Here is a 22,285-nt window from a genome sequence, read left to right on the forward strand (position 1 = left end):
TAATATTTTTATTTTAAAATACTTACCAGATGAAGAAATACAATGTTTCATAAAATATTTACATGCAAATTATAAAAACGTAGGCTATCAATAGTTAAAATAAGGAGTTTTGGTATTATGGACACCACAATAAAGGATCTACAATAATCATATTACTTGTGTACATTTATCTGATAAAATGCACATGATAAAGATAAAGAAGTAGATGTATATATAGCACATGTATAGAGTGTAGATAGTGTCCTGCCCAGTTGAAGTGAGAGTCCTGTTGTATGCTTACATATGTCTTAAATAATAACCTGATAAAATGCAGTCTCTTTATGTTTTAGTGAACTTTGATTAGAAAATATAAATAAATTGCATTAATTATACCAGTAAACATGATCTCAGTTGGCCACATGGGGGCACCAAGTGTAAAGCATAACATCAGTGATATTAAAGACATTTAACAACATGTTAAATATAAAATAAAGTGAATTGAACAATAACTATTTTAATGAATATTTAAACATTTAAGCTATGACACTGAATTGGAAGTTGGCTGGGGCTTAGCACTGCTGGCAGCCACATGTCACTGACCTTTGACCTTGATTCATGAAACTTGAAAAAAACAAAACCTGACACAATATTTGTGCATAGTCAATGTACTGCAAAAGCACCACAAAAGCAACAAAATTTATGGTACATAAGTTCATCCAGATGTAGTCACAGGCGGCCCATAAAACAGAAATATGTGTTTCTCTATGATGACTCCATAGAGGGTCATGAACATCAGTACATATGGGCCTGTACCCTGATGACAGTATGAGTCTAAGTTTGGTATTTGGGTAAAATTGGTGGAAGTGGACATGGTCAATTATATAATTGCAAATTGATCTACATATATATACATATAAATATGTTTAATTGCATCATAAGGTAGGTAATGATAGTAATTAATATTAATTTAGTATGTCATATACCTTTTGTTTAACTTCAACAGTTGACACCATTACCTGGAAATATCAGAGCCTGAATATAAAATACTTTGCAACAATTTGCTTAAAATCTGTAACAGTTTTTTTGTTTGTTTGTTTGTTTGATAGTTATTTTGTTTTGTTTTGTGGTAGTCAATGCTGCAAATTTCAACAGTAGTGTATCCAAACATGATGGTAACTATATCCAGTTATATCCATCAACATAAAGCAGATAGCACAATGACCATTTATCACTTTCAAAATCTTCAGTTCGTATCAGTTGTGAAAATGATACAATTATGACTCCAGTGCTGCACTTTGGCCATATTCTAGTTATATGCTGCCCTCTGTAGACAACTGTCTGCACCTGCATTATAAATGCACACCCTTCAGTTCCAAGTAGGACTAAACACAGGACTTGTCTAGACTAAGATCTCTCAAACAGTTGAAATACAAAACTACATGAATTTACCAAGTATTTGTACAGTTTAGTCTGGAAGCTGCAACATTACGTTAAAGATGGCGGTTAGCATTTCAACACTGTAAGAGGAGATGGGATGAGTTTTAATGACAGTCAGGAGACTCAGCAGCAGCTGATGGAAACTTGGGTGAGTGTGAGTTGACTTCCCCCACCAGCGTTCACACAGATAAAGTTGACCCACTAGACTGTAACGACTCAAAACCACATACCTCCTTATGAGACATCGTTCCACCACACAGTAAGCAGAAATTCTCACTTTACCAGGAAGCAGTGTGCCGGTGACATTTTTCATACTCAGCCACAAACTCCCTGTGATCTCTCAGTAAGATATACAACTGCATCTGTTAATGTTACACAGTCAACTTTAATAGACTTGTTTTTTTGAAAAAAAAAAAAGGCTCTAATAAAATCCTGCTTTGGTTTCAGCATTGTGGAATTAAGTCCATGTATCATCAATAAAATTGTGCAAATAAGCTGCAGGTACATCTAGCTACAACCCACAAGTGACTACCTAAGCCATTCATTTCAATATTTTCACTGAATTCCTTTAAAAAAATACAATAATACACTAACAAACACCTTTAAAAATAGATACAGATAAACAAAATATAAGTACATTCAACTAACTTTGCTATGATACAATAATAAATAAAGTTCATTTTTTCAAACAGCAGGGAATTTTGAATTACACACTCATGCTACACATTTTCCCCACACACACACAGTTCCACCAAACCTAATGTTTCCACTCTGCCATCCAGAGTCCACCATAAACTCTGTTGAGTCTCTCTCGCAGCCTCACGAGCAGTAGGTCCTGCAGGCAGTCCCAGCTCACCCACAACCTCTCCACTATGCTGTACTGGCAGTAGCCCATAGCCAAACCAAAGCCCACATCTGTTACATAGTGTCGGGCAAGCAGAAGCCGGGAGAGGCTCACCAGGCCGGCCCATCCCACCACTAGCACCCGCATGGAGGCTGTGTCTACCAGCTGGGCGAGGAGGAACCGGGCACACATAGCCGCCCGTGTGGCGTGGCCTGAGGGGAAGGAGTAGCGCTCCACGAAGAAGGTGGAGAGGATGTCTGAACGGTTCTTGGCAGGCCTTCGACGTCTGACCAGACTCTTTACAACTCTCACCAGCAACAAATCCAACAGCAGAGCTGTGAGGAGGAAAGAAAGAGACAACATTGGTTTCAGGTTTCATTACATCCTGAGAACTCATATTCTCCCTTGACAAACATTTCCTCTCAGTGAAACTGCATTTTAAAGTAATCCATTCTACGACATCACTCTGCAACCTAGTTTCTCCTCTGTCTTTCACAGCAGATTCTTTACTAGCAATGGAAAATTACACCATTACAAATGAAATTAATTCCAAATCTTTTTACTCAAGTAATACAGAAATATCATTAGCAAAATGCGTCAGTAAAAGCAGTCATTATGCAGCAGAATGGCTTCTCTAAGTATCCAAATATTATAACATTCATGGCTTCAATATTACAGTATTGTATTTGTATTTTCTTTGCGTCAGGTGAAGGGTGGGCTAATCTGAACTATTCTATATAATGCTGGGTAGTTTCATCTATAGCAATTCATCCCTTTTTTTTATAAGTTTGTGACATATTTTGTATGTAAAATTATAATCTGCAAAGTAACCAGTAACTAGGTGTCAAATAAATGTAGTGAATTAAAAAGTACAATGTTTGCCTCTGAAATGTACTAGAGTAAAATGGATATTTGGGTAAAATACAAGCTTAATTGGGCAGTTATAAACCTCTAGTTAACTAATCCAGAACTTCAGGTATCACTCTCTAATGAGACACCCATTATAAAGGCAAGAATTTTCTTCAATTAAACAAAGACAGAACTGAAGTAATTGTTTTTGGAGCAAAGGAAGAATGTTTAAAGGTCAGCACTCTGCTTCAATCGGTAATGTGAAAAACCACAAACCAAGCCGGAAATCTTAGTGTAGTCATGGACTCAGACCTGAATTTCAACAGCCACATTAAGAATATTACAAAGTCAGTCTACTATCACCTGAAGAATATATCAAGAATTAAAGGACTTATGTCTCAGCAGGATTTGGAAAAACTTGTCCATGTATTTATCTCCAGTAGACTCAGCTACTGTAACAGTGTCTTCACAGGTCTACCTAAAAAATCAATTAGACAGCTGCAGCTGATTCAGAACACTGCTGCTCAAGTGGATCATATCACTCCAGTTCTCAGATCTTTACACTGGCTTCCTGTCTGTCAAAGAATTGATTTTAAGATATTGCTGTTGGTTTATAAAGCACTGAATGGTTTAGGGCCAAAATACATTTCTGATCTGCTGCTACATTATGAACCATACAGACCTCTCAGATCATCTGGAACTGGTCTGCTTTCTGTCCTCAGAGTCAAAACTAAACATGGAGAAGCACCGTTCTGTTTTTATGCTCCACATATCTGGAACAAACATCCAGAAAACTGCAGGTCTGCTGCAACTCTGTTCTTTTAAATCACAGCTGAAGACTTTTCTGTTTGCCACTGCCTTTTATTAAACAAAATTTGAGGGCTAATATTTTACACTGCACTGTAACGTTTATTCTCTTGTTTTATCTGTCTTATTCCCTTTTTATCTCCAAATTCAACACTTTTTAATTGTTTTTATATGTCTTTTTACTTGCGTTGCTTTTATATTCTGTTTTGATGCCTTTCATGCTCTATGTAAAGCACTTTGAATTGCCTTGTTGTTGAAATTTGCTATACAAATAAACTTGCCTTGCCTAATAAATACTTCTTAATAAGCCACCAAGTCTGCAGTTATAAATCCTAACCAGATATTTAATAAAAGGATACAACACAATTACAACACATTAATCAATCTTACTGATGAATCAAAGATATACAAAGACAAAGCAGATGACTCGCTGGACAATAAACACCAGCAAAAACGATTTTCACGACTTGGAAATTTCAACGTTTTCTTGTCATTGGCTAATAAGTGATATATAAAGCTTTAACAAACGATGTTTTAACTATTAATAATACTAGTACTTACTACTCATAAAATCTTTATAAAGGTCACCTTATTAGAAAGTGGTGCTGAGCTCTAATTAAAGATTTAAACATGCTACTGTTGGACTTTTCACGTGTGACCTTGTACAAGACTAACAGCAAATGTAAAATACAATATAATTAACAAAAATAGTAACAATACCCTAAAATGTCTTTCTTTTGAAATGAAAACCTCATTTATTTCTGTTTGATTTAACACATAAGAAGAGTTCAGGCTACTAGCCCCAGTATTTCCAAAACAGTAGTCCTGTATGCGCCAAGAATAGCTCTGGTATTTCACTTCATCACAGTACAGTATAACAGCACAGGACTTGACCTCAAAGCTGTCAATCATCAAATATAATCTACACATGCAAATAAAGCATCACTCTTGTCGCTTGCATGTCACTCAGTGGCCACAGATGCTATCAGCTGCGGCTCCAAGGAGAAAAGTTTCCATGGCTGTGCTGTGGCTGTCTCTCCGTCACGGGGGCGTACAAACAGCCTCTGACCATAACAATTGGGTTGACCGATGCAGCTTTGGTCTGTTATGTTGTGCTATTTAAACAGTCATTATCATTACTCAGTTTTGAAAAGACCTCAATAAAGCCACTGGTGACTGCCAACAGCTTCACTTTGGAATTGGTACAAATGTGCGTAATTACGCATTGGCTCCACCGCCGCTAATGTGGAGTTAAACAACAGACACCCAAATGATAGCAGGTTGAAAGCTTATAATGTGCACTCCATCGTCTGCTGAGTTCAAGATAAATGCGCAAAAGTTATCTGGAATGCCAAATGCAAGGCTGAATGAAACAGCAGGAAAATTCATTTCATTTAGATCTAATTCTAAAGGAAATCTAAACCAAAGTTAAGTCCAGCCTCGATAATCTTGCTGGAGTCATTCTTGATCCCCCCCAATTCAAAACAGTGGGCACACATTTGCTCACCCAGGGCCAAATTCAACATGATCTCTTGCTCCGCCACAGTTTCTCCACCGAGCAGAGTGTACAGAGTGCCGATGAGCCACGGGATGACATGCCCGGAGAACTCCACCAGTCGCACCAGGGGCCTTATGCTGCCCCATGGAGACTCCTCAGAGGCGCATACTCCGAGCCGCTTGGACAGCCACAGATCTATAGCCAACAGAAACCGGAGCGTTATAGTAAATATCGACTGTCTCAGACTGACTGAAAAGTCCTCACTTTGCGCTCCGGAGGAAAAGTAAGAACAGCTGGAGCCCCGGCGGCGGACATGGCACTCAGATGATGCCCGGTTTCCACACTGATTTCCACGGCAGCTATTCCGTCTGGACACTGCTGAGGACATTTTTCGTTTGACAAAGTGTCCTCAGAAATATATATCCGCCCTTCTTTATGGACCACCTGTGGCTAGTAAACACTTTAATCCTGCTGCGCTCAGACGCAAAACATCCTGAAAACTGGACACTCCGCATGGTGGATAAAACGCTCCCAGTTTAGACCTGGACTGCTCTGGTCACGTGGCTAAATTATTCTTCCTATTGACATGTCATTGAACTAGTCATGCGTTTTAAAATTGTGTTTACTATTTGAAATGTCTTTAAGTTACTTCTCAACTAAACGCAATTTAGTCTATGATGTTGCAGACTTGTCATTCACGTCTATTTTATGATTAAATATAGTTTTAACAATACATGACCATCCTCTGGTGGAGAAGTGTTGCACTCTAATAAAATATTTAAATCCTTAACGGGAACCCGGTGCTTATCTGTGCGTAACAACGGCGCCATTTACCTAAAGCGCGACCTGAGCGCATCACATTTTATGAGCCTATTATATGCAAAGTGGATGCTTATGTAAACGGAGTTGTCTGTTCAGAGGAAGTATGCGCCTCCTCCTTAAGTGTGATCGGAGCTGCAGCTGAACAGACAGACAACCTCCACGGACGGACACGCTGAAAATGCCAGGACTGCTGCTCGGAGATGTATTTCCTGATTTTGAAGCAGAGACCACCAATGGCAAAATTAAACTCCATGAATTCCTCGGTGATTCGTAAGTAGGCTTATTGATTATTGTTTTTCGTTGTTGATTTTATTGGCTTATTGAGAATTCAGTTTACAGGAGAAAGAGCTTGTATGATTGCAAATGTCCAGTTCCTGTTACTCCTGGCTAACTTCTGCTTTATAGTTGTTGCGTCAGATTGACAGATAATATGAAAAGCATCAGTGAGCTGAAGAGACCAGAGGACAAAACTAAAAACCTTCAAACATGTTGATATTTGCTGACCTCATGACAACAAAAAGTCCCTCCTGTCGTCATTTTTGAAACATCTCAGTGTTTCAGAGGTCACTTCCTGTCAGTTTGGCTGCAGATGCATCTTTCAGGCTCATCCTATTCTGCAACGCAACAATAAGAAACAATAGTTACCACAATATAAAAGAGGTCGGTAACAGGAGAGGAAGCTGAGTCAGAGTGAGACCTGATTGTGAATATCAGATATTATCTCCCCCACTAAAGAAGCACCAACTCCGACCTTGAAATACACTTGACACTAATCCCTCTTTTCACTCCAGATGGGGAGTCTTGTTCTCCCACCCTAGAGACTACACCCCGGTGTGCACCACGGAGCTGGGTCGAGCTGCCAGACTCTGCAGTGAGTTCAGTAAACGCGGCGTCAAAATGATCGCCCTGTCCATCGACTGTCTGGAGGATCACCACGGCTGGACCAAGGTGTGATAAATGCAGCATCTGTTTCCTGTCACCACATCTGTGTGTGAGAAACATACCATAATACCAGCTACGGAGGCGTAATGCATTTACTTGTGATAAAAAAAATGCCCTACATTTTTTCTGAATTAACGTGATAATCATCTCGGAAATTCTGAGAAAACCTTTCATAAAAAAAAATCTGCTCTGTTTTTCTGAATTAACGAGATAATGCGAAATTCTGAGAAAACTTTTCATGAAAAAATAATTAGGCCATGCTCTGTTTTTCTGAATTAACGAGATACCTCAAAATTCCAAGAAAAGATCTCATTCCTACTTGAGAGCTCATAGTAAACCTGTCCCGCCTGTTTAATCCAGCTTTATGTTGGTTTTGGTTTGAAACATTGGGAGATACTCGTGTCTTTAAGTGGTATAGATGGTGTTGTTATTAGTTTGTCGACTTTGCTTTGCGCAGGCACCTCAGGACAGACAACATGTTTCATCAAAGCCCAGAAATAGATGAAACAAACCCACCAGACTGCCCATAGAGCTGAGAGGTTATTTTAGCTTGCAATTTCCACGAACAGGTACAGTGGGGATGACTGATACTGTTAGAGAGAACATCTGAACCAGCAGTCTTTAGGATTTATCTGATAAGCTATTGGCAAATTAAAACTTAACATGAGAAAAAAGTGCAATTATGTTCATAAAAGAACACAGAAAGAACATGACAGTAAACGCGTATCTTTCAGGGCCCTCGTCTCAGTGAGCGAGGCCGTCGTTACCGTAATTACACTACTTTAGGCGCAACGTAATTCAGACGGCGGCGTTACCGCAGTCACGATTTTGAGGTATCTCGTTAATTCAGAAAAACAAAGCAGAATTATTTTTTCATGAAAACTTTTCTAAGAAAACTTTTTCTAAGAATAATTGTGTCGTTAATTCAGAAAAACAGGGCTTTTTTTTCCTCAAGTGAATGCATTACACGTCTGTAGCTGGCACCCTGGAGGTACTGAATTTGAAATATCACAATCTTGCTGGATTTTTTTAAGACACGAAGCTTACAATTATGCAAGATAAACCTGAGTTTTGTTCTATTTAAATATGTCACAATGGGGAAAAACTGTTTACGTGGGAAACTGGATAAGATGGCATGGTCAAATGTAACTATTTGGATGTGTTCAGACCAGACTTTAAGGGAAAAGTCACAGTTATGGGTTATCTAAATTCAAATTAGTACACTGCATATCTCACCCATTTTAAGAGCAACCTCATAGTCAAATCTTGTTTAAATAAATCTTTGTTTTATCCCAATTGTACTTCTACAGTTCCAGTCAAAAGTTTGGACACACTTCCCTATTCACTTGAATGAGAAAGTGTGTCCAAACTTTTGACTGGTACTACAGATGTTTATATAAGACAACTGAGCTCCATCACTGTGGCACTGACTTAATTTGAATAAATCTTGTCTTTCTGTACTAACTAGGACATCTTGGCATACAACTTAGAGGAGTCTGCCTGCTCCTCGTTGCCCTTTCCCATCATAGCGGACAGGAAACGGGAGCTGGCAGTGTCCCTGGGCATGTTGGACCCTGATGAGAAGGACAAAGATGGCATGCCGCTCACTGCCCGCTGTGTGAGCGTCTTCACACTCTCTCTAGCACACACAGAATCTAATTTTCCTTCTTTGCAGCCTTCAAATTTTATCTACTTTCTTGCCTATATAGAGATCAGCCAACGTTCTCTTTTTGTAAGTAGGTGTTCATCATTGGCCCTGACAAACGGTTGAAACTGTCGCTCCTCTACCCGGCCACCACAGGACGTAACTTTGATGAGATCTTGAGAGTGGTGGACTCACTCCAGCTCACAGCAGGGAGACGAGTGGCCACACCTGCCGACTGGCAGGTATGTCACGTCTTTGAAAGTGACCTCAGTTGGCAGCAATTATTTCAGCAGCTGAATACAGCAGATGCTTCTATTTTTCTGGCTACTCTGTGTGTATTAGATGAAGGAGTGACAATGAAATTATCATTTTCATCTGGTTTATAAGATTTGAGGATTGAAAACAGCCACTTTCTTTCATCCTCCTGTTTCCACATTAATTAACAACAAAAATGTACCTGACCTGCTTTCAGCCATCTAGAATAACCCCATCTTATTCCTGTTTGTCTTCCTCCAGCCTGGAGACTGTGTGATGGTCCCTCCCAGCATGTCTGAGGAGGAAGCGGCCTCTTTGTTCCCGGCTGGCATTTACACCAAAGACCTGCCCTCTGGCAAGAAGTACCTGCGCTACACACCTGAGCCAGGCAGAGAAGCACAGGCAGAGACAGAGCTCACTTCTGTCACACAGGCTGTACCTTAATCCAGCAGTCCTCCTTTACTTTCATCCTTTTATCCCCTATCAGGTAGATAAACACAGTCAGTGGGCATCCAGATGTGAATCAGTCCCTGACTAAACAGATGCAATAAAAACCAGTGCCTTAACAGATACTACGGACTCTTCTAATGTTCAGGCTACTTTTTTCAGGAAGTATCCCTTAACAGATTGGGGTTGAGATGGGTACATATAAAGCAAAAACTTAACTATATATGGCAGAAGTTGTTTATATTTTGCAGCAGTAATACTGTATGGTATGAAAATTTAAGAGCAGAATTGATTTTGAATCAGTTTTATAAATATATTTTTCAACCTTGCACTTCTTTTTTTGGACCAATGCAAGAGGAAGTGGTTTCTGGTGCTACTTACACAGATGATGACCTACATTTTTAAATGGTTACTTACATTTTTAAATGTTTTAATGACTGATGAGTATACAGTAACTTTGAATTAGTGAAAGTTTCATGGATTTACTGTATCTCTACTCTAATGGTTGAGTTTATGAATCTGTGTGGGACAATAAAAGCATTTAGGTTGCTGGTTTTTCTCATCATTATCGGACTAAAGGGTGATATTCAGCAAATGATGAACTACGGCAATGAATTTGCTTTGTCATTACATCCAGAGAGCAATGACTAAGACCTCTCTGAGTTAGCTTTGGCCAGCAGCGCTCTCTCTGTCCCCCTCTATCATAAGTTAGTACTGTTAACTCAGCTGTGTAGGATTTGGCGTTCCCCCCTCACCGGGATGGACAGCATCAGTGAAGAGCTTATCGACTTTGATCCTGGGAACTGCAGGCTTCTCTCCATTACCAGCAAAGACCGGAGAATTTAAGGACAGTGGAGGCGTCACAACAGGAAACGGAAAGATAAAATGCAGTGAAGAGAGATGAAAGGACAGGGGTTTTTTTAAAAAATGAATGAGTCACTATTGAGTTGAAGCACAATAAATTATAAATCACAACATGCTAGCTGAGAGTGACAGTGAAAAGCATGAGCGGTTCTTTCATTTTAACCATTTATTAGGAATTCATTTGATGATCACTGATAGTATTTGACTTTGGCTGGACTTTGGACCATAGAGGTTCTTTTCAACTCTCATCTGCCAGCTGGTTTATATGAAATCCTGCATCTAAAATCTACCACCAGAACATCATATATAATTTATTCAAAGCCAGCTGGCCCCCTGACACACATCCGACCTCAGAAAGCTGTTTTCTTCTGGGTTTTTGAGAAAACTTAAAAACACCGGACTGGTACTGATATGAAAGCAGCAGGGTAAAGACGTCTGTCCTTGTTTCCTCCAGTGTTTGCATATGTCATCACTATTACTTCAGAGAGAGATGCAGCTCCACCGCCTCCCTCCAGCAGCATCATCTCTGGTTCATGAGGGCCTGGTACTCCCTCTGGTGGGCGACCAGACGCAGGAACACCTTGTACTTTCTTTCATAGAAGCTGAAAGAAGGTGTACAATTCCTGCAGTTAGGCATCAAATGCAGTAATGTGACATGATTATTATTAAATACTTGATTTTTCAAACTAGTTAAATGTGCAGATATGTAACATAACTTACTCTTAACACAACGGTACATGTTGTGACTACTTGGATCATGAATTGTGCTTTTACAATGACACCAAAATTATCGAGAGCAAAATTCTTACTGGTCATATGACTTGTTTTCCAAGGGGCCCATAAAAGCAGCAATGGTTTTCTTCTAAAATGTTTGAAAAAGACGAGAAAATAAATTCTCTGCCTCACCTTTGGAGTTCACGGTCAGGCTGAACAACTTTCCCCACTTTAGCCATTCTCCCCATTGCCTCCTAAAACATGAATTGTAGAGAAGAAGAAAAAAATATCACTCAATAAATCATGCTTTGCACATTCAGTTTGGGGCCGGCCGTGACCCAGTTATAGTACGAACATAAGCTGACTGCGGCGCTTTTGGTGTGGTTGAGTGTATGACTTATGCAGCGCAGGGCCCCTCTGCTGTCTGAACCTACCAGATCCAGGCAGTTCACTGTGTACAGCTCAGGGGATCAGACATAACAACTGCCTGCTGTAGTTATGGCTGAGAATGGGTTGACAGGTGCAGCCTAGTCCAAACAATAACGTCTTATTTTTAGCATATCTGACTTAAAGGCTTGCCGTTCTCTTTGGCTACGAGCTCTGGTACCGAGACCGAGCCGAGGGACGATAGCAAAAGATGAATACACACTTTATATCTTAAACACATCGTGCACAAATCTGGCTCTTCTGTGACAAAAGTAGAACAGTGTGCTATATACTTTGTATTTCAAATGAACCCAGCAGATGGAAGCACTGAGTCAGTGATTATATGATCTGTGCGGTGTTATGTGCATATGGTCTGGGCTTATTGAGGTCAATATTATTGGAAAGAAAATACGAAGATTGGATTGCAAGCTATATATAAACAGCACATGCGCCACCTGGATTTCATTACATTTCCTTTTCAAATGGATTTTTTTTTAAAGGGGCACTCCAACAATTTTACACATGAAGTTACATATTAAGAGGATTAATATACAGCCTGTGAAAAGAGGCATCTGATGTCTTCTGTGGCGCTAGCGGGAGATTTCCAAAAATAACAAACTGGGCTTGTTTGTGTAACAAACTGGAAGTGTGTGGTTTCAAAGAAGTGAGACTTTAGACGGCGCAGCGGTTTACAGGAGGATGCTATTCAGTTGCATTATGGGAAATGTAGGATCAAGGTTTTCTTTTTAGCTTAACCCCATACCAGAAGCTAAAAGTCAGGATATCTCAGCCTCTGCTGCCTCAGTTTTGACTTTTCTTTTCTTTTTTTTTTTTTTTTTAAATCTGTCTCTCTCACTTTATGTAAGTGCAATACTAAACTGATGCAGTGACCCTTTAACAGTAAATTCATTAATTATCCAGCAAATTTGAGATTTTCTTCAATATCATGCAACCATTTCTGCTTCATTACACTGAAACATCGTCAACAATTAACAACCACATTGGCGTCAGAATGTTTTTGTTGAAGTGTCTATAATAGAAAGAATAAACAGGAGTTTTTCTGTTCAATGGTAAAATCCTTCGATTGACAGCGTATACAGATATTTTACAGTTATGGAAGGAAAGCTGTTGAATGCAACATGCACAAATCACAGTGCATCTAGGAGTATAAAACAACACACAATGCCTCCATTCTCACGCAACACACAGGATACATCAGGATACTAGTTTACTATTTATGCCACTTGCATAAAATAACACATGCAAATTTCCACAGTAACTATTCATGATGTCTAAGTATACTTCTATTGAAAAACTATATCATCCACACCAGAGACAACTTTAAGTAATTAATGTTAAATAATTCATTTTGAGGATATGTGAAATTTTGTGAGATTTGAAAATACCTAATACAGTTTTATGATGACCATTGTGGAATTTCTCTCCCTTTAATCACCAACAGTGGTCCATGTTACACTGTAGTCACATTCACGTCCCAATATTTGTGAAATAATTTGAAACGTGACCTTGCTGGACTACAAACATGAACACTTCTAATTCTAAAGGGGCAATTTTATGAACTCTCTAAAACATATTCCCGCCTAGATCCGGCTCAACCTCCGACCTTTCTTTACATGTACATGTATGTACTATATCTGTGTGTCACTCTACCTGTATAGTGCTGTAGTCCTGTGATGCACATGCACCCAGGACTGCTGCTCCCACTAACACAGCCTCCATCTGGTCTGGCAACACCACAGGCAATCCTGAAAGTGATGATGTTGGAAAAAAGTTAAATTAACTAAAGCTTCAATGGAGATGTGTTAGTTTTCATAACAACGTGTTGATGTATAAGTGGAAATTCTTGTAATAGTGGGTGAAATGTCTCTTTGGCTAATTTGCTGTTCATCATTCCATATTAGGATTTTATACCTGTAGCGTTGGCGTGAATCTGTACATACAGAGCATTTTTGCTCAACCCTCCGCACAGGAAGAGGGTTCTGATGTCATGTCCTGCTTCTTTCATGGCCTCCAGAATATGAAGCGTACCAAGCTGAAACCATAGAAGAAGACACAAGAGGAATAGGGTAACAAGAAAACAAATACAACCCTTCCTTCCAAGGACTGAGTCAGACTGAGGCTCAGAGGAAGTCATTTGAAAAACAAAACACATCAGACTCACAGCGAGGGCTTGTACCGTGGCCAAATAGAGCAGAGCCAAGTCATCCAAGGTTTGAGAAAGAGACAGTCCGATCACCTGCCAAACAGTAACCATGGAATATCAGAAATGAAAAGATGTCTCAGTTATAAGAGGCAACAGAGGAGTGCATTCACTCATCTCAAATCACCAGTGATTCATTCAAAACAATATTCGCCAGTACTCTGCTCCCTGGTTTCCTGCGTGACCTGCCAACAATAATTAGCTTACAGAACACAGAAAACATTCAGGTGACTTATTTGTTCCAGTCTTCAACTGGGATTCACTTTGACATTTAAGAAGCAAGTTTCTTTGCACTGATAAAATCAGAACTGAATGTTTTGTGAGGATTTTAGCAGGGACTGTAAACTGTTGTCAGTGAAAGGTAAAAAAAAAAAAGAGGAAACTTTGATAACAACGGCCCATTGTAACTATGGAGAAAGCTAGGCTGGCTGTTTCCTCCTGCCTCCAGTCTTTATGATAAACTAGACTAATCACTTCCCATCTCCAGCTTTGAACTTACCGCACAGAAATGAGAGAGCCATTGATTTTCTCGTCTAATCCTCAGAAAGAAAGACTCTTCTAAAGCCTCTAGATTTTGTTTAACTGGTGTCAGTCTTCATAACAGGTTCTATGTACAAGTGTGAATTCTTGTAATAGTAGTAGCAGCTCTTGTGGAAAATGAAAGTTTTATTGATTTTTGAGAGGACATTAAAAGACTAACTTCACATTACTTACTACTAAATATCATTCTGGATCACTTTACATACTTTTAAGTTATGTTCTAGGAGGGTCTCTGCATCTGACCACTGCACATCTGTGAGCCAGCGACATAAACAATCAATATTTTATGTCATAAGCCACGTCAAGCCTCAACTCGTGTCCCCTCACCATGCCCTTCAGGGTGGGGTCAGCCAGAGGCGACCTGTTCCCGTGAAAGTCCGGCCACACGTGCAGACTGGAGCCCAGCAGGTCGACAGCAGAACGTGAGTCAGCCATCGAACTCAGGTGGCTGTTCAGGTAGCTGTAGATGTTCTCGCCGGTGAAGGGAAATCTGGGAAAAATGAAGAACTCAAGTCATTTGAGACATGTCATAGCAGGAAAAGCTCAAGTGTGATCAATAACATTAACAACGGCTCATCATGTGTTACAGTAAACCATGTCAGTGGGCCAGCATGCACAGGAACAGGAAGCTGGAACCGGCATACCTGAAAGGAAAGCGGCCGTTATGAATGTTATTAATTACACCTGTGTGTGTGTTGCTATGACAAGTCAAAGTGCCTGTTTTGAAATTAATATTAAAATATTCATCAACAGATATAAATTAGCAATAGAGAGGGAATATGTTCTTTAATGATAGAACTGTATGGTTGTTTCTCAGATGAGTATTTCTCTTAAATGGGTGATTCAAGCTCTCTGAACCACACTGGAAGAAATAAAGCAGCATCAGGATGTACTTGAAAATGAACAGCCACTCTACATGGTGGTCCTTTTTACAGAGTACAGCAATAAGGGTCCATTATGCATGACTGTCACTATTCTTGATTTCGCCACACTGATGTAATAACATTCAGACCAACTAATAATCAGAAGACATTTTTATGCCAAGAGAAACTTAGTTTAATCCCGTTGTTAGGTAAATGTTACGAAAAATCAAGCAATTCAATACTTGTTTTGCAACTTCCTCAGAATACTCTGAGATGAGAATCTGGGGAGTAACACACACACAACACTCAACCTTACTAAGCTTCTAATCTTGCTAAAGCTCACTAAACGTTTATTGTACGTCAGATGAACAATGGATGACAGCTGTGCTAAAATGTTTTCGGAGAGCCGAGCCCGAAATGCGTCAGCTGACCTCTGCTGTGCCTGTTCCTGGAGCTGGGTGTAGGCGGCGTGGCCTTTCACCACGTGGTCAATCTGAGGGAGGAGAGCGCAACGCAGTTACACAGAGAAGACACAGAATCATAGATCACAGCTGGTCACGTTAAAGGCTCGTCAGGCTGCAACTACTGATTGTTGTCAATAATGATTCATGTATTAATTATTTTTGTTTAATTCAAATGATCATCTAATCTATAACATGTCAAAATTAATGACAAATTCAATTCAAATTAAAAGAGCTCAACGTAAGGTATTAAATCAGCTTCATTTGCTTGAAAAAAAAACCCAAAAGTATCAAATTTACAGGGATGTGAAACAGAAAAAGCATCAAATCATCACATTTGAGAAGCCAGAATATATTTGGTGTTTTTACTCATTAAATGTTCATTATTATTTATGTCTCTCATTTTGTTTTATCTGCCTTGTGTTAAGATGTGATTCAGCTGAATTATGTTAACATCTGATTATAGAGCTATTTAAACAAATCAGATTTTTTTGACCCCAACAAAAGTGAATGACAGAAGCTACACATTTAATTGCTTGTGAACTCTATTTGCATACAGTCGGTTGTTAAAACACATCATGAGGAAGGTCAGGATGATCTCATATTTTTGTTAGCCGTACATGAAGCTTTTACAGTGGACTGACCAGCCTTCCTGTGGCGCTCTGTCCTCCCTCGTTCAGCCACATATCAGGCACCATAGCAGAAAGGCACGGTCCCCAAACTCCCGGCACGAACAGAGGCCGCTCGCTGATCTGATTCACATGAAGGTGAAACATTTCTTAGTTAGGAATGCATATCAATAAATCATATAGACATTCAAATGAGTTTACATCTACAAATAGATAGGTACTGCTCAAGCTATCAGCAGCACTCTGTATATTTCAAATGACAATTGACAACCAGCAAAAGAAGATGTGCCAAGAATTCACTACGTTTCTCTTACAAACAGATAGATTTAAGTCTCCAATGCACTGAAAAGATGATGTGTAGGAAAAAAAAAATGACAGAATGGAACAATTGAGAAGCAGCATTAATGGGAGTGTTTATTAATCAGACAGGTTCATCCTCAGAGTAAGAGGAACTGTATGAATCGTTATAGGATGTTTTGTATGAGTCATGCAGTGATACATTCAAAAAAAGTGTTGTGTGCGTGACAGCTTCAGAAAGGAGCAGATATTGAGTTCACACCATATTCCTGTTATTAACAGCATGTGATGTCACAGTGTTTATCTAAAATAAATGTGCCTGAAACGCACTACAGGATTGTTCTTGCTGTTCCCGAGAAGTCAGGTGAAGCGTAGCTGTATATCACTCACCGCCATGTGACAGGACGATGTCCCACAGATCATCGCCATGCGTGACGTGATTGGCTGGTCCTCACATGGCAAGTGAAAGCCTTTTACATCAGCACCAATCACACCTGGAATGAGCGACATCGTTGGTTATATTTAGCTCCAATATCACAATGTATATTCTGCAAAAAAAAAACATTTTCTGGCGCTACTTCAAACAAAGTATTCAAAACTTCTATTAGCGTCCAGTCAAGGACAAACAGCAATGATTCGCAGATCAAAAGCTTCGGATCCTTTGAAGCACTTCTTTAACCTTCACGTGGAATTCAGCAGTGACACTAACTGCTGGAATAATGTTTGTCAAGCTGGTTTGAATTTAAGGCAGAGGGTTCATCTTCGTGCAGGGGCTCGTGGGGGTGTACATCACTGTGACATGTACAACAACTAAAAGTGCAGAGTGTTTTAACCTCTGACTGATACAACAATGTGTGATCGGCAGAGGTCGCAGCTACAGGTCAGAGAGCAGAGTTCACAAACAGTTTAACTCCCAGAACAAAACCAGATGGTCAGGATGGTCTGATTTCTGAAGCTGAGGTAAAAAAAAAAAAAAAAAAAAAGTGCTTACAGACACAGTATACAGCAGCGTTATCTCTGTATCTAACTTTTCAAACAGGAACTGCTTATTTCATACCCAAAATATCAAAGCTCAAGTGTCATACCAGACACTTCTATCTATCAATTCTATCACGTCATGTCATCCTTCTCTCGTTTGTGTCACTCTGTACTGTCAGCTATCTAACAAAGGCAAAAATGCCATTATATTATCTTAAAAATAAAATATGCTAAAGCCACACTATGAAAGATTTTTCATCTAAGGATAGTGGTGACACTTTGTTAGTTGGTCTATCCAGCTGTCAGTCAAGAGCAAGATGTTTTGATATTGCTATGAATAGAGATTCTAGATATTCACTCATGATTCTTAATTATATAAAGATCAAATTAGAAATTTTTCCTGAAATTTATTGCATGTAGTTATGCTTTTTTACATGCCAGGACCTTCATTCTACATCAGTCACAGACCAAAATGTCAACACAAGGTATAACCAACATTAGCTCCCTCATCCCTTTGGTGTTTTTTATGTGCTCTCAACAGCTCACTCGTGATACATATCATGTTTCTGATAACCAAAGTTACATTTTTTTAAACTGTTTCCTCTCACTGCCATGAGGAACCTGTAAAGTTACCCAGCGCAGCTCAGAAAATATACAGTATATTTAGCAGGGATCTAGATGACAACAGAAGAATCTTATCTCTGTGGTTCAATAAACAGGTTCAGCATGTGATACCTAGGCCTCCGGCATGAGCATCGATAAGAGAAGCACCCACTGCAGTTCCAGGGTCCAAACCCAAATCTGCTGCTGCCTCCTGGGTGAGGCCGTCCCCCAGCGGGCTCCCCGGAGAACACGTCACACTGCCTGGATGACACAAACGCTACAGCTTTATTAATGGAAGAAGAAGAGAAGAACTCTGGCGTAGTAATGGTCAGAGAAACGTCTTTACAACATTTCATTTTTATATTTTAGGCGTATTGTTTAATATCTTAACTAAATAGCAACAAAAAAGGGTTTTTTTGTTGTTTTGTTTGACCTATTTTGGAAGCGTTGTTTTCCAGGAGGTCCTCCAGTCCGATGGAGGTCCAGAAACTTACATCCCATCCTTCTGGAGGGCAATACGTCCATTTACACACCAGAGTACATAAGGATCTGTTCACGGGTGGAGAACAGGACTTTAACATGCTTATTAATATCTATTCAGCAGCAGCATCAGGGTCAGATTAAACAGTATCTGGTGAAGGCCAAAGAGCTGGTGATAAAATACACAATTTTTCTTAGAATTAGCCCTGCTATCGAGGGCAACGCCATTCCATTTGATACAAGGACACTGTTCCAGCAGGACAACAAACATCTTGTTATAATATGGTTTTCACTGTCAGTGGTGAACCGTTTTTATTCCACTTCGACATTCATGTATTAGACACATATTACACATTCATATTACATGTGTAAGCAAGAATAAGCTCACCTTGTCAAAGAGCCGGTCGTCTTCCAAGACAGGAAGTCTGGAAGGTCAAAAAAGTGAGCAGCTTTGTTCCAGCAGCTTTCCTTTAGATTCTGAGGAAGAGACAGAAGAAAGGTGTGGTCCTGATCAGTTTTTTTTAGAAGAAGAAGAAGAATCTGTCAATCAGATGCCTCCCAGTAAAAGGTGTGCAAAGCTGAAAAACAAACACCAAGCACATGCTGACCTGCTAGTAAAATAAAGCAACAATAAAATATCTAGTGACCGGTTTTGACCTCGCTCACCTCTCACCTCTTTGAGCCACAGTAGCTTAGGGGGTTGCATCTCTGGTGACATGACCCCTCCCACCCTGCTCAGGACGCTGTGGCCGGTGTTTGTGATGCGAGCGGCCTGCTCTGAAGCACGATGGTCCATCCACATCACCACGTTCCTATGTGCGTCACCTGGAGAGGCCAAGAGAGAAAAGAAGGACGGCGGTCATGTTTCAACACCAGCAAGAATTAAACTAAAAAGATCCAATTCAAAGATTTAATTGGTCTTCTAGGAGATGACATGGCAGTATATAATCAACCTGAGTATCTGTGTTCTGGCCCCTGTGTCCACCTTGCTTAATTAAAAAAAACATGAATCTTACAAGCCCCGGGGGTTCTGCTGTCTAGCTGACCCTGACCTATGACCTCCCTGTGGAGGAGGGGATATTACCTACAGGGATCAATAAAGTACCCTTTTACATTAAACCAAAACATGTTGACCAAGCAAAACTCAAAAACTAGAAGGTTTTTTGCCCAAACATGGTCCATTTTAGAAAGATTTCACAACCCTCCTTTGAAGATTTCAAAAAGCTCAAATATCTCTAGGTGTTCATAGTTTTCTGGAGGCTCCTCACAGCAAAAAGATCTTCTTCAGTGGCTTACACGAGAACAAAGAGGACTGACGTGTGAGTGATGTGTCGGGGAGCAAAGCTATAAGGTCACGGAAATGTTTCACTCACCATCTTGATTGACTGCAACAGGCTGAAAGCTTTGGTCCAAAACCACCAGAGAGCAGGTGGCATCAAAGCCGATCCCTCGCACCTGACCCCTCTCCACGCCCTGAGTGACTTTCTGAAAGAGACACACTGTTATACATTATCAGTGTGTTGAGAAGAGACCGACTGTGTCCTCTGAGCTCATCCTACCTTGACAACTGTGCAGCATTTCTCCCAAATCTCAGTGGAGGACTGGACATAGTGGTCAGTCTGAGGCTCCCAGATGCTGATGGGCTCCTCCGCAGTGCTCCTCAGCAGACCCTCCCTGGTCACCAGAGCTGCCCTCACACTGGCAGTGCCCACGTCCACTCCAACATAATACACTTCTGCCATGAGGAGACGACCTGAATGTAGAGGAGGAGGAGGGGGAGGAGGAGGAGGAGGGGGGAGATCCAGGAGTTGATTATTAACCACTGTCAACATTTAACCGCTTATTACGAAATCAATGCAGGTAAACACAGACATAAAGGCATGTATATCGTGTATTTGCTTTTAAAACATGATTTCTTGTCTATATCTTGAGATCAGACATTGATGTCCTCAGTTGAAGAAAACCTTCAGTGCAGCAACGCTAAAGATTGAAAGATGTTACACCGATGAATGCTCGGAAAACAGTTCAAATACAAATAACGGACATGATCAAACATAGAGGATAAAAGTACATCAGCTAGCACAACATCTCCGAACTTACCCGGTGATCGAGCACTTATTTCAGCGTAGAAAACATTACTTTTAAGCTTCTCTAGAGCGCACTTTGAGCTGAGGACGCTATTTACTAACGGAACGCGAGAAGGGCCAAAAAGGACAAAGTTGCATTTCTTTGCTGAGCCGTACCGTCATGAATGGGGTTTTCAAATATATTTCTCTGTCTTTCCCTCCTCGTAATCTTATCCATGTAGAGTCCGGTTTTTTTAGAAGACTACTGGACAATGCAAAAATCACTGCAACACAAAGAATCGCCTGTAGATCCATGAACATAGTACATTACAGGCTGCTGTGGGAGATGTTAACACCATATGATAGTATAATATGTCACTCCCTCCCATAGTAGTCCATTAAAGAGTATCATAACAAATCATAGTGGCTGGAGTAAAGGGGCAAGGGGAAAAAATGAGATTTCAGACTTCCAGGAATTCCAGATTTAAGACTTCCCCAAAAGCTGTGAGTCATTTAGTTTTACATCATTTCATTAAGTTTTAGTATGAATTTGCAACTCTAAGGTAAAATATCCTGCATTATTCTCTAATTTTGTGGCCTGTCTTGTAGTGGGCCCCTGTGTCAAAATCTATGTCAAATATTATGTTCACATTCCTAAATAAAGCTTTAGAAAATTACAACAAACTGGCCCTCAGAAAACCTAAGTTCAGTCTGAGATATATCAGCTTGGTAGCACAGGTTTCTGTTTCTCTGAACAAGGAACTAAGCTGTCATGTGTAGTCTGCTCTGTGCACTGGACTTATTAATGAGAACTTGGGGTTGACAAATTCAGTTCAATTCAATAGGGCCCTGACAACAATGGTTTTGCCCAGGGACCACATTACAATTGGTTTTACAATTGTTAACATGCAGATTTCATGAGCGGTTTTCTCTCTCAAACTTAACCACCACCAACACTACAAAAAGTATTGTAAAAACTGCTGAATTGATGTTCAAAACCTAACAGCACAAAATTTAATGAAAATTTGACCTCAATTTGGTACATTCTGCTACATCAAAAAATAAATAGGAAGATAAAACTATATAAACTTCTAATTGGGACATACAACACTGAGCACCTCATCAAGTGTTGACAGTTGACTAGCACTGTTGAATCTGTAGCTATGCTATACATACAGTATACTCTATCAGCTAGTAAACACACATGTATGTATAGTGAATATGTATCGTTTTGTATTGCATTACTGGAATTACTTTAGTTTCATGTTGTGCACTTGTAATTATATATGCAAAAATGGCACAAAAAAACAATACAGTAAAGAATACTGAAGCATATCACAGCATGTCTGATTCCTTTTTGTGACATATAAACTGTAAGGTAGCACAATCCATGCAACAAAGAAGTGCCATTGTTTTTAATAAATTCCATAAATAAATGAAATATACTTCCAAGTCAGTAGTGATACATATCATAATGCTACCTGTTGTTAATGTTCTTTTAGTTTATTGTGAGACAAAGTGTTACCTTTGGGAGACAAATGTCACTGTCAAGAGTTGATCTTGACACATAGATAAAAGGTTTTGGCAGTATAAGTCTATTTGGCATACAAGATTTAAT

General features: G+C 39.8%; 3 protein-coding genes across 3 annotated transcripts; 1 reads left to right on the forward strand and 2 right to left on the reverse strand.

Moving 5' to 3' along the window:
• Positions 1-547: 547 nt before the first annotated feature.
• On the reverse strand, positions 548-6,142 carry LOC137193826 (polyisoprenoid diphosphate/phosphate phosphohydrolase PLPP6-like). The gene is made up of 2 exons (XM_067605219.1): positions 5,424-6,142; positions 548-2,595 (listed from the first exon to the last, which is right to left on the reverse strand). The coding sequence occupies exons 1-2, from the start codon at positions 5,800-5,802 to the stop codon at positions 2,174-2,176; spliced, it is 801 nt and encodes a 266-aa protein (XP_067461320.1). The 5' UTR covers positions 5,803-6,142; the 3' UTR covers positions 548-2,173.
• On the reverse strand, positions 2,479-20,857 carry fggy (FGGY carbohydrate kinase domain containing). Its single transcript, XM_067605218.1, has 18 exons — positions 20,702-20,857; positions 20,161-20,354; positions 19,975-20,086; positions 19,275-19,426; positions 18,990-19,078; positions 18,555-18,670; positions 18,254-18,382; positions 16,931-17,034; positions 16,259-16,366; positions 15,585-15,646; positions 14,618-14,780; positions 13,712-13,786; positions 13,462-13,582; positions 13,201-13,295; positions 11,296-11,357; positions 10,281-10,991; positions 6,741-6,850; positions 2,479-2,595 (listed from the first exon to the last, which is right to left on the reverse strand). The coding sequence occupies exons 2-16, from the start codon at positions 20,341-20,343 to the stop codon at positions 10,910-10,912; spliced, it is 1,653 nt and encodes a 550-aa protein (XP_067461319.1). The 5' UTR covers positions 20,344-20,354; positions 20,702-20,857; the 3' UTR covers positions 2,479-2,595; positions 6,741-6,850; positions 10,281-10,909.
• On the forward strand, positions 6,252-10,075 carry LOC137193827 (peroxiredoxin-6-like). The gene is made up of 5 exons (XM_067605221.1): positions 6,252-6,506; positions 7,028-7,184; positions 8,647-8,796; positions 8,919-9,065; positions 9,340-10,075. The coding sequence occupies exons 1-5, from the start codon at positions 6,415-6,417 to the stop codon at positions 9,520-9,522; spliced, it is 729 nt and encodes a 242-aa protein (XP_067461322.1). The 5' UTR covers positions 6,252-6,414; the 3' UTR covers positions 9,523-10,075.
• Positions 20,858-22,285: the final 1,428 nt, after the last annotated feature.

This window comes from Thunnus thynnus, chromosome 12 (assembly GCF_963924715.1).
Source record: "Thunnus thynnus chromosome 12, fThuThy2.1, whole genome shotgun sequence".
Taxonomy (NCBI): Eukaryota; Metazoa; Chordata; class Actinopteri; order Scombriformes; family Scombridae; genus Thunnus; species Thunnus thynnus.

Excerpts from the sequence above, each read along its gene's own strand:
- LOC137193826 (XM_067605219.1), bottom strand. The coding sequence starts at position 5,802 with ATGTCCTCAGCAGTGTCCAGACGGAATAGCTGCCGTGGAAATCAGTGT. Across the intron at positions 2,596-5,423 it reads CATGTTGAATTTGGCCCTGG|CTCTGCTGTTGGATTTGTTG; the intron begins GTGAGCAAATGT and ends TCCTCCTCACAG.
- LOC137193827 (XM_067605221.1), top strand. The coding sequence starts at position 6,415 with ATGCCAGGACTGCTGCTCGGAGATGTATTTCCTGATTTTGAAGCAGAG. Across the intron at positions 6,507-7,027 it reads CATGAATTCCTCGGTGATTC|ATGGGGAGTCTTGTTCTCCC; the intron begins GTAAGTAGGCTT and ends TTTTCACTCCAG. Across the intron at positions 9,066-9,339 it reads CCACACCTGCCGACTGGCAG|CCTGGAGACTGTGTGATGGT; the intron begins GTATGTCACGTC and ends GTCTTCCTCCAG.
- fggy (XM_067605218.1), bottom strand. The coding sequence starts at position 20,343 with ATGGCAGAAGTGTATTATGTTGGAGTGGACGTGGGCACTGCCAGTGTG. Across the intron at positions 18,671-18,989 it reads ACGACCGGCTCTTTGACAAG|ATCCTTATGTACTCTGGTGT; the intron begins GTGAGCTTATTC and ends ACCCGTGAACAG. Across the intron at positions 13,583-13,711 it reads CCACGGTACAAGCCCTCGCT|CTTGGTACGCTTCATATTCT; the intron begins GTGAGTCTGATG and ends CTATGGTTTCAG.